Source organism: Micropterus dolomieu, linkage group LG18, assembly GCF_021292245.1.
Source record: "Micropterus dolomieu isolate WLL.071019.BEF.003 ecotype Adirondacks linkage group LG18, ASM2129224v1, whole genome shotgun sequence".
Lineage (NCBI taxonomy): Eukaryota > Metazoa > Chordata > Actinopteri > Centrarchiformes > Centrarchidae > Micropterus > Micropterus dolomieu.
In genome coordinates, this window is record NC_060167.1 from 3,451,567 (window position 1) to 3,463,280 (window position 11,714).

The following is an 11,714-nucleotide window of genomic DNA, read 5'->3' on the forward strand; positions in this document are numbered from 1 at the left end:
ATCTTCTCAGATGTGCTGCAGCAGTTTAGGCCCATCTGGTAGTTACCTGAATATTTTTGGGACTGTTGCTCCTTAAAAACAAGCAATTTGATAACCTCACCCTGGTATATGGACAGATCGATTAGGCTAAGTGAGAAAATCCATCAGCAGACTTATTGACAGAGACCCAATCATTGTTTTATCTGAGTGAAATATACTGAAATTAATTCAGTTTGGCAACAGACAACAACTTTCTGCCTACTTAACCAAGTTTATCCCAGTAAGTTAAATCTGAATAAAAGTTATATTGAGACAGATTTCTTAATTTATTTCCCTTTATTTCAAAATATGGTGACTACTTCAACTTAATTAGATAGTTTTAACTAAGGCTGAGGTTATCTTACCTAGCCGTGCTACTCTGTGGGGCTTGAATGGTTTGAAATAACTGTTAGCAGCTGCTTAAAGCAGTCAGACAAGACAAATAACATCATACTTGAGTTGGTGGACCAAATCAGAACACACTTAGCATTAAAAATGTAATGAATCTCAGACAGGAGAAACTAATGGATGCCCAGCTTTCATTTGCTGCATTAAAAATTAATATTTTTGTGGTTACTACTGTTGCTAGGCCACAGACAAGAGATCCTTGGTCCCTATATTAACAGTTTTTCACACAAAATGAGAACTGAGAAGAAAAACTGATGTGAAAAAAGGCTACTTTGTATATTTTTCATACTTCTTTTGAGTCAGAAACCTTCAACTTACCTTTTTCTCCCCACAGCAGACATTCTGATTTATCATAGCATGAAAAACACAGTAGGACTTTATGACATTAATTATGGCTCTGTTCCATTTAGGCCTGTGCGTGCCAGTAAGCCAACAGGCACAGACACAGGAACACAGACAAATGGAATGCAGCCATTGTTAATTGAAGTAATTAAATTCACCTGTGCTTGTTTCTCAGACAAGAATTTAGGTTTCATTGTTCACAGGCTGAGCTATTTAAAGAGAAGACAACTTCTTTGCACAGCTGGTTTCAGAGAACCAGTCAGTCAATTCTGAAATATCAAACTATATTTACCTCCTGTAAGTATTTCTGTCTGTTTATCTTTGTTTCAGAGTGTAAAACTATCATTTGGCGTGTTAAACTACCACGATTGATTCTCTATGAATGAATTACCTCCTCAAAATTGGTAAAACTTTAAAAGTCTTTAAAACGTTTCTCTCTCTAGTTCTAGCTCCTGATGCATGCTGTAATTCCAGAGGCTGGTAATGCTGCTAATGAAGAGGTGTGATTGTTCCCAAACAAAAATGTGGCCTGTCAAACAACAGGTTCTTAAAGTAATCACATTAAAGCCATTAAGTCAGTCATTGTGGTGGCGACTTATTGATTCCAAAGTGCAGCAGCTTTAATGTAAAAGAAAACCCATTGGGTCACTGAAGTGTCACTATCATGAGACAAGCCGGGAGAACAGTCTTTTATTATTAAAGTAGAACTCATTAACTGAAGAATAGACGGTCTCATTATCCATTTACAAAAAAATCAGATATATAGACAATACAATCTAATGGAGAACTGTTGACTGGTTAACCACCAGAATGATCCTTAACAAAGACCAAAAAAACTAAAGGCTCCAAACAGACATGGACTCAACTCAGGCTCTGCAGCTCTGTGAAATCTTCTGCGGCTCGACTCTTTCAAAAACAATGTAAAGTTAATCTTAAAGATTCAAAAGAGTTTTAAAACGGGCACATACCAAAAATCCTTAGTATTCAGGAAAAGTAGGAAGGCAGTGCAGGACAGGCAGGAGGAAGAAATGAAACAGGAAAAAGGAGGCAGTAGTAGCAGAGGGAGAAGAGTGAGTGTTGCTTGAGAGCGAAAGACCTTTCCAAAGAATAATAACTCAGACATTTTGACATTTCTTGCCGACAACAGAAACACTGCAAGGCAATTCATCAAACCGAGGAAAAGAAAAGAGTCTCTTAAACTCTCAGTATTCAGAAAAAGAAGCTCTAAAGCATTTTATAGGCTGTCGTCACTTGCACACAAACAGAATAAATAAGTTCTCATTCGCTGGGAGCTCAAGATCTAATTTCAAGCTTCATAGACATGTTAAGGAGAACAGATTCTCTCTGCATTGATTTTAAAAATGCAGTGAAATGATTAAGGGCTTAAAAACACCACTGTTTGGCGGCGTTACAAAATCAAGACAGCGGTTAAGCATGTCCAGTTTGGGACTTAATATTTAAAATTTCTCTGTATTTGTAAAAGTACTGTGACTTTTGATAAATGCTCTCTTTATAAGGTACCTGAGTTTGTCACGTCAACATCTTGGTTAGATTTGAGCCATTGTGCTGGTGATTTAATGATTTATGGATGCCTCAGTTACGCACCTGTTAGGCCTCAAGTGACAAGTTGTGACAAAATTAAACCCCACAGTAAGCTTGATTGAATCCCTCGGTATACAATAACAGAGCATGTCGCAGAAATTATGATTAATGTAAGCCTGTAAACACCAGGGAAAAAGACTACATTCAAGTTTTATCAGTACAACTACAACCTGAAGCCCATTTTGTACACTCTGAGCAGCATTTGCTAACCTCTTGTCATGCATCATTATATTAAATCGCTCAGCTCATGTCTTTGCAATCACTAAGGTCAGTCTGGCACCAGCGACACGGATTGAACTATTCAATTCAGGTCCATCTTGCTTTCTAAGCACAGACGTCCTTGAGTCAAAGACCAGTTTTTATTAAACCTTTTAAGAGTCAATAGTTCTTCGCTGAAACGCATGTAACAGAAGTGTTAACACTAACGTCTAACAGCAACTCTAAGGGATGAACTAAAATCCTTATACTATACTTTTGTGATATCAAAAAATAATGCATGACATCAACAATGTAATATTTCTAATATAAAAACACATGAAACTACAGAAAATTGGCAGAAATGGAAAAATTAGAAAACTAGAGCAGCAGCAAACAAATTCTGCTCCTAAAAGACAAGAGTACATTTTGAGAAATAATAATAAAGACAATTTAGTACAGAACAGAGTGAGAAGTGATTCTATTTAAAGTCTTATAAAGTATTTCTAAGTCCCAAGAAATTTGATAAAACTTACAGGAAGGAAAAACTGCATTAGCAGATATCTTATATTAGTCACTGCTGTTTTGAATGGAAAGGGAGTCCTTGGTGTGTGTCCTCTCTTTGTCCATCCCTCCCACACATCTTTCAACCACATAAAGGGTAAATGTGTAGGAAGAAGTACATGGAAAAAGGATTGTATAATACTATTTTATACTTGTGTACTCTTCATTGTGGGTTTGTTTCATGTCAGCATTATCTGCTGTACAGAGTAACATTTACCCAAACTAACACAATGAAATGCTGACCTCTAGTTACTGACTCATGTAACACACATTTAAGAGCCAAGTACAGATCACAGAGATGCTTCTAATTTTAACATTTTTGAATCAGCAGAGTTTACACAAGGCTGTCGTTTGACAGTACGTTTAGTTTAAAATTGACATTTTTATTCACTGTTAATTGTGACTTTGTGGAATATAAATGAAGTTTCTTAAATGGTGATTTGATTCAGGAGGCTCAGAATGTCAGCACCCTTAATCTAATCCATTGATTCCAAACTACTACAGATTTATTGTAACAGACAAGACACTCAGACAAGTGCACCCTTTGTACCCAAGGCTGTTCAGCTCCTAAACTTGTAAGTTTCCAACTAGAAAAAGTACCATGGAACGCCACCTGAAGTCGGATTTCCTACTTGTGAACGGGGGGGGGAATATGGACCCCGACTTCACAAGTAGCAGTTGAATGATGTCAAACAATGGCAGCTCCCATGGAAGCACACATTGTAAATGGTACAATAAACTGAAAGGTACCATAAAGCATATTTGCACGTATTTAATTAAAAGTATAAATACTATCACATAGTAAAACCTGTTCTGTATGTAAATTGATGTAGAAATATGTTGCTTAGTAGCTGGTTACACTAAAGAATCTTTAAGTCATCTTCTCTGCACAAATGTTGTTCAGTAAAATGTAAAAACACTTAGGAAGTATAAACTACAACATTTTCTGTCTTGAGGATTACCACTTGTTTTCATTAAAATGGATATAACTTTAATGAGAAATGGGTGTAGCCTACACTTGACAGCTTGGGTTAGCCATACATCTCATTCACTTACGATTTCACCCATCTGCTAAACGGAGGGCTGTACTGTCTTGAATTTATACACCCTACAACCCACCTATACAGTACATGAATTACTATGTTTGATAATGTGCTTATTTCATTTAGTCATGCTGCTTTGGACTATTGTGACAATGTTAAATGTTTTTATTTATTAGGCTATGTTTATTATGAAAGGTGTCTTTTATTTAACGTACTAATTTATTGGTCTTGCAATTGCCCCATGGGGATAAATAGCGTTTTGAAATTAAAATAAATTTGGAAATTGAAACACTAGGTTTCATAGGTAAGCTCTTAACCTTTGTCCCTGAAGTATCACTATTATGAGACAAGGCAACAGTTACAAGAGACTTTTATTATAAAAGAAACTCATTAACTGAACTATAGACTATAGTCTCTTTATCCCTTCACAACAATTCAAACAGATTTATATACAGATTTGTGGGCAATACAAACTATTGGACAACTATAGATTCTATGGCTCTGAAAAGTACTGACTTTGACTTCAGGTTGAAATGCAAACATGAACACAACCCAAACCTTGGGATCATTTTGAAAACAAAGTTTTATTTCTTAAACCCTCACTTTTTTTTTTTAAGTTTTCATCTAACAGCAGTAATTGTTCTGGTTAACCACCAGAACAATCATTAATAGAGACAAAAATTTAAAAATTAAATAAAAAAGCAAAGCGCACCAAAAAGCTATGAACACAATAGTTCAAACAGCGTTAAGTTGGTCTTAAAGTTTCCAACTTCGAGAATTTAAATCCTTTTGTGGGCTCAAATGCTCAATAATTAAATACTGGCTGTGTTTGTTGTTAACCCGTAATAGTGACACACTAACAATCAAAGGTGGACTGTTCAGTAATTTCCATCTTATGTTTGAAACAGCTGATAATGAAATACCTGCTGGTTAATGTCACATATATCAAAATCGAACAGAATTGTGCATCTATAAAAGGACAATGATACCCGATTCACCTTTACTGTGTTTATTCCTTCAAAAGAGAGGTAATGTTTTAATAATAGACAGTAGAGACTGACATATAAAATGATAATGTAAGAAATTAAGCTTTCACATCTTACTGAGTTACTGCAAATATCAGTAACAAATGTTAACACCACATTTAAAGTGGTTTTAACACTGATACCTGAGTGTATTCTTGCTTTCCACAAACTGTTGACACAGGAACTTACTGAGATCTCTGGAGGAATAAGATTTTTTTTTTTTACCAAAAGAACATTAATAATTTAATGGATTTTCAGTCATCTGACAGACTCGACCTGCTTCCACATCCGTCTGCTTAGTGCTGCCAGTTTACCAAACAATGGGATGCCTGAAGGGAAAAGAGGCTAAAAGCATTAAATCAATAACAAAACGACTCCTTCCATTTCTCCCGACACGTAAAAGCGCAACTCCACCTACTAAAGATAAGCTAAAATAAATTTAATGAAATCAAAAAAAAAAAAGTCTAAATAACTTAAACGAAACTCATTAGCCAACACACATAAAACACTGCCTCATCCAAGTTATCCTTGTAAAAATGTATTCTTTTTTTGTTGGTTTAATTTGGGGGGGAAATTATTTACAGTGTTAGAAAAAGGGGCTCACAGAGACCCATGCACCAGTGCACTGGACTGAGAAATGTGCTTCGGAGGTTTGGTGGGAACAGGAACTCATCATAATGGTTCATAAACTGATAAATTGAGACCCTACAAGACACAGAAGTTGGTATTTTAATTTCTGTATGTGGAAACAAAGAGGTATTTATTTCCCCCCCAGGTAACCTCTGATCCAACAGAGTGAGAGTACCCATCAGATCCATGTAAATATTATTTACAATCACCTTTTTACGTCTGGTTGTTACATTCTATAGGACTTCACGTTCTCAGAGTGTTAACTGTGCGTATGTTGGTATGCACGTTTTTATTTCTGTAAAGTGAGGACAGCTAAATGTGCTTCGTCTGTGGCTCCACCTCGCTCTCCGCCTTTAAGGGAGTATTTGGCTTTTAGCTAACATTTGCTAAAACTAACATAGGTGTAAGACCTCACCTCCAGCACAGAGTCTAACCATTCATCCCAATTCATGGCTCTAAGTTTTGTGAATTTCAGATTAAACCAGAATGATTCCCCTCTGGGCAAAAAAACTACAAACTGTCAGCTCAATAGTGAGGCGACAAAACGTGACGGGAGCAACCTTCAGTCTTCCATCCTGCAGAGAGCCAAGTGAAACATCTTAAATACTTTCAAAACTTGCACAAATACCTTATTGAAATGAAGCAGGAAGCCAGGTCAAGTGATCTGAGCCCTGTGATCTTTGGGAGATATTTATTTGTCACTTTATCACTATCGTCTCTCTAAAGTTTAGAATGAAGAGAGAGATTTTTCGGTTATCCTCCAGAACACCGATGTGCATACCGGTGTATTCAGTTAACGTTCCCGATTAAAGGAGAAATGATGCTTTAAAAGAAAGAGGAGGGGGGGAAAAAAAAAAGAGTCCTGGTTGAGGTTCACATTGTCTGCAGAGGAGCATCTTCTCCCAGGTCAGGAGAACCATCTCTCGCTGATGGCCTGAATCAACCGAGATTCATCATCTGAGCCTTCTGGGTAGTCTGCAGCATGAGGACACCCACAACATATGAACATTTACTTTGTGTAATAAAACTATTTGCCTGTGAATTACAGTAAAAATGAATAATTTCCAACAATAAACATAAAATGAAGGACAAAGCTAGAGGTGTATTTGTTTTAGGACAATGTGACAGCAGCCTTCACGTGCTTCTGATTTAGAGCTGCAACTAATAATTATGTTTTATCGACTAGTCTGCAAATCATGTTTCTCAATTAATCATTTAGTATGGATGTAGTTTAGTATTTGAATTTGTGCCTCCGCAGAGCACGAAGTAGCATCTTTAAATGGATGGACTCCGGTGTTGTCGGAGAATTACTAAGCTTTTGTATTAAAACACGAGAGGCGTCACTTGGTTTTATTTTTGTTGGCCAACTTTTGAATTGAACCTCAAACTGAGTCTTTTTTGGGATATAGAAAGATGGACTATGATATTACATCATATTATTTAATGCCATGACTTCACTCAAATTATCTTTCTCTTATTAAAATTTGATACTCCTTCCCCACCATTGGCTCATAATAATAATTCATGCATCAGGCCTGACCCACAAGAAAGATTGATGGAATTAGATTATTTTCCAAAATCGTGAAGCTGAAGCACCCCGAACGCTTTGTCATGATGGCGGCATATAACAGCGCCGTGTTAACGTCTCCACACAAGCCTGATATATCAGGATAACACAAGGAACGTGTTTCTGTTAGCAGAAGACACTTAAAATAGATTTTCCTAATGTTTCTTCATTACCTACATGTAATTTCTGAACCGCTGCTGTCACGGTACAGTAAACGTAACACCATGCGTCACCTAATAATTTCTGTTTATTTAACGGCTCAAACTAACGTTACAGACCCCACACCGATGCTAAAACACATTTGACATGACTATTTTACTTTTACTTTACATATTAGCCAGTCGTTCGATGAAATAAATCCACGTCTGAAACATTTTAAGTTTTAAGTACTTCAGTAAAAATACCTCGCTGGAAAGTTTGACATACAGTGATTACAGTATTCTGTGTGTCAAAACAATCGTTTTGAATTTCAGGTCCAGTGTTTTTTGATCTGGCAGATGACGCATTGAATCTTTTATCATCATCATCATCATCAATAATAACAATAATACACAGCAATGATAAAATATGCCACTACGAGCATTATTCTAATTAGCTTTATGTGTCCGTTTTTCCGTAATGATTGAATAAAATATTGAATTATTAATGAGACAAGTATTTTATTTTTATTTTGGATAAATTCATTGTAATTGTAATTAGTCGAGTAACAGAAAAAAAAATCATAAATTACACATTAAATAGAACCTATAGTTTTCGATTGATTGATTTGAAAAATAATCGTTAGGTGCAGCCTTAATTCAAGTATTAAATTAGTCGTAGATTTTTTTGTTTTTCTTCAGATAAAACAAATCGATTAAAATCGACTGATCTTTGCAGCTCTTCTTCGATTGTGGTGTGTGAACTGTCAGTCGAACTCCGGTGTGAACTAAAGACAAAAAAAGGACTGTTTGATTGCGTCTTTGTTTTCTTGTTCCGGACCAAATGAACCGAGCCGCAGGTGCGAAAGCGACCTCACACTCACCGATCACCGAACCAAACAGGTTCGAGAACGTTTGCTAAAAACAGGTTGAGCCGATCAACCAGCGCTGATGCTTACAATTTGAGTTTTCAGGGTCAAAGGTGTCAGATCCGTCATCGCTTCTGTATGAATGGTCCGACTCTTCCGATTCATCATCATCGCTGTTGTCATCGTCGCTGTTGCTGCCGAGAAGATCTGCAATCTGGGGGAAAGAGTTTGAAACGCACTGTCAACATCAGGACACAGAGCCGTGTAAACTTAATATATACTGTATCTATACCATCTATTCAGGGTTCCTACACATTTTCCATTTCAAAATTCCAGACCTCTACCTCTTCATCTGTGGGAGAGGTGGGTCCGCCCCCGTCTTCCGCGTCGTCGTTATTGGCGAGCTCCTCTATGAGCGGGTCTGTGTCCATATCGTCATCGTCGTCGTCATCGTCGTCATCAGAGTCTGACGAATCATCGTCGTCTTGGTCTTCATCCTGGAGCGGCATAACACGAATCAAAACCAAAACATCAACCAAATCACTGTTGAGTCGCCATTATCCAGACTTGTGTTTCACAAAAAGAGTGATGAGCCGCACGATTCTTTATTGAGATGATTCATTTGACTTTGTTTTGATTTGTAGTAACACTAATTCAAGGAACCCAGTTCTGCACCTATAAGCATATAATATAATAATTAACAGGGATGTCCTGATCCGACCTCAAAGATCGGGATTGGGGGCCGATCACGGCATTTTTAAACTGAAAAAATAAAACGTCTTGCTCTGAGTGTCTATGTGAACACCACCACCATGTTCAGTTCTGCATGTCTCACCTGATCGTCGTCGTCTCCCTCTTCTGCCAGTTTCTGCCGTCCCACCTCGTACAGGCGACACACCGTGTCCAAGCTCACCGTGTCCTGGTTCTGCAGAGTAAACGTGTCAAAAGACAAATTCAACGTTGGCGTATCTGCAGTTTTAAGGATGCTTCCAGTAAGATTTATTTCTTATTAAAGAGGTCATATTATGTTAGTCCAGCCCAAAGGGGAGTTCCCATCTCCCACAGAAAACACTGAACTGCCTGAAAACAGCTCGTTTGTAGTCCAGCCGTTTCCCTTTGATCACTGTGAGGACACAGCAAAATGTGCGTCATAATGCACAGCTCTCCTCTCCCTTCCAAACACTAGCTACCCTCCAGGCAGTCAGTGGACATAAAGTTGTTCCTGTGATGTAGAGACAGAGCTCAGTTAAAACTTTATGGATACAGATTAATAACTCACCGCTCTGAAAGTCTCGCTCCAGTCCATGTTGCCAAGCTGGTCGGCAACACGTACAGCTGAACTGAAGTCGTGTTTTCCTCCCTACTGTGCTTCTGATTGGCTAGTAGTCCTTAACTAGGAACTGCGCATGTGCAACGCCCAACAAATTTACAAGATGTATCACTCCATAGCTAAGACAAAGCCTTCAACACAGGGTAAAAAGAGGAGCTGCAGCAATGTGCAGTATGACAAAAAATGTGGTGTTTTTTGAATATTAAACCCTGTAAACCTGTTCTGGTACAACCACTAAATAAGATTTTTAACCTGAAAATGAGCAGAATACCACCTCTTTAGAATAAAACTGGATAAAAAAATAAAAACTTGGAAAACTTCTTATTTTTATGAAAATAAATAATCAACACAATTGTAAATATCAAGCAATTTGTTTGATTCATTGATCAGATAGCAACTATTTTCATAACTGGTTAGTCATTAGTCACTTTTAAAAACAGCAAACATTCCAACATAATTCTAGCTTCTTACTTGTGAGGATTTACTGCTTTTCCCTGTCTTCTGTGATCGTACAGTGAATTTCTTTGACACTTTTTTTAATGAATAATTAATTATTGACAAACCAAGACAACAGAAAATCTATTGTTTTGGCCAAAGTACAGCAAATGAGATGCTTTTTTCCCCTTAACCCGGTCTGTTTTATCTGACGAAGCAACTTGTACGCCCACAACTTTTTTAAAATGTCAGGAAGGCCTCAAGTAAAGTGCAGGACTTTCACTAAAACTATGTACTGTGGACATGCTGACTTGGTGCAGTGTATTGTTACATTCTGTCTTTGTGCTGCTGGGATCAAAGCCAGAGTGTTTTATTTACTGATGCTTTAAAAAAAACACTGATAATTCAAGTCTGGAGACGCAGTGAAACGACGTCATTAAACGGTTCTACTGGAGGTCCTCTATTCTTGACTAATAATCTTTTCGCAGGTTTAATTAAAGAATTTAATGTCTTGAACTTGATACCGGAGCCAAAGTCAGCTTGGTTTGATTAGAAATGCTTTACTCGTGTTAAACAAATGGCTCTGCTGGACTTCCATGACGGCATCAGAACATGATCACTGTTAAGGGCCACTTACGAGAAAACACGAACTCTGGTGAGATGGAGGCTAAAATTCAAGCCAAGTACCTCAATGACAGCCAGGTAGCAGTCTTTAGTGTCGGTACACAGGTCAAAGATGTTCCTCTTTACATCCACTGTGGCTGAAAAACAAAAAACAAACAACTTCTGAGTTATAAACTAAAGTCAGGATGAAATAAAACAGAAGATACAAAATCGGCTGAGGCTTGTGGTTAAAGGGAGACGGCTGGTAGGTTACTCACCAACACTTTAAAATCCTACACACAATATTTGTGGTTTCTGTTTAAATAAATAGAAATCTACTGAGGTACCACATGTACCTCATTGAGAGCCTAGAAACATTTCAGAGTTGCTGTTAAAATGATGCGCTGTAGTCGACAGGAAGTGCAGCCTACCGATGGGCTTGTAGTCAGTAGCATCAAAGGTTCTGAAGGACGAGCCGAAGGGACTCTTCATCTGCTGGTCCATAGCATCGTCCTCATCATCGGCTTGCAGCATCGCTGTATATATCCATGTTTGTAGGAGGGGAAATAGATTGTAACATGCAACAACACTGTGAGATGATTCATTAAAGATGCCCGTCGGGTCACTGTGTCCGCAATAAGTGAGACACACATGCAGCTCTAGCAGACTCTCTCTCTCTCTCGCTCGCTCACACACAGAGCACGAAGGGTCACGTTAGGAATAATGCACACAAACAGCCTTTACCTCCATACATAATGGTGGCGTTGCGGTTGAAGACCACCCTGCACTGGTCCAGAGCAGGGACAGTGTGCAGGAGGTGGAAGGTCCTCATGTCCCACTGACACCTGCTGTCAAGGCTGATAACTTACAGTCAACACAGAACGGTACAGATACACATCCGGGGGATCTGCTGGCTACAGCTAGCTGACTGGCCATGCTCCCTGCA

The 11,714-nt window shown here is 38.1% G+C and overlaps 1 protein-coding gene and 1 long non-coding RNA gene across 2 annotated transcripts; one reads left to right on the top strand and one right to left on the bottom strand.

Annotated features, from left to right (window-relative positions):
• The first annotated feature begins 937 nt into the window (after positions 1–937).
• Positions 938–1,350, top strand: LOC123956567. Its single transcript, XR_006821570.1, has 2 exons — positions 938–1,065; positions 1,212–1,350. It is a non-coding gene; the product is annotated as an uncharacterized LOC123956567 (long non-coding RNA).
• A 5,132-nt stretch (positions 1,351–6,482) lies between these two features.
• Positions 6,483–11,600, bottom strand: LOC123956943 (DDB1- and CUL4-associated factor 1-like). Its single transcript, XM_046029518.1, has 7 exons — positions 11,513–11,600; positions 11,200–11,304; positions 10,853–10,926; positions 9,236–9,325; positions 8,745–8,897; positions 8,491–8,614; positions 6,483–6,802 (listed from the first exon to the last, which is right to left on the bottom strand). Exons 1-7 carry the CDS (start codon positions 11,598–11,600, stop codon positions 6,735–6,737), a joined length of 702 nt encoding a protein of 233 aa, XP_045885474.1. The 3' UTR covers positions 6,483–6,734.
• Between the last annotated feature and the right edge of the window lie 114 nt (positions 11,601–11,714).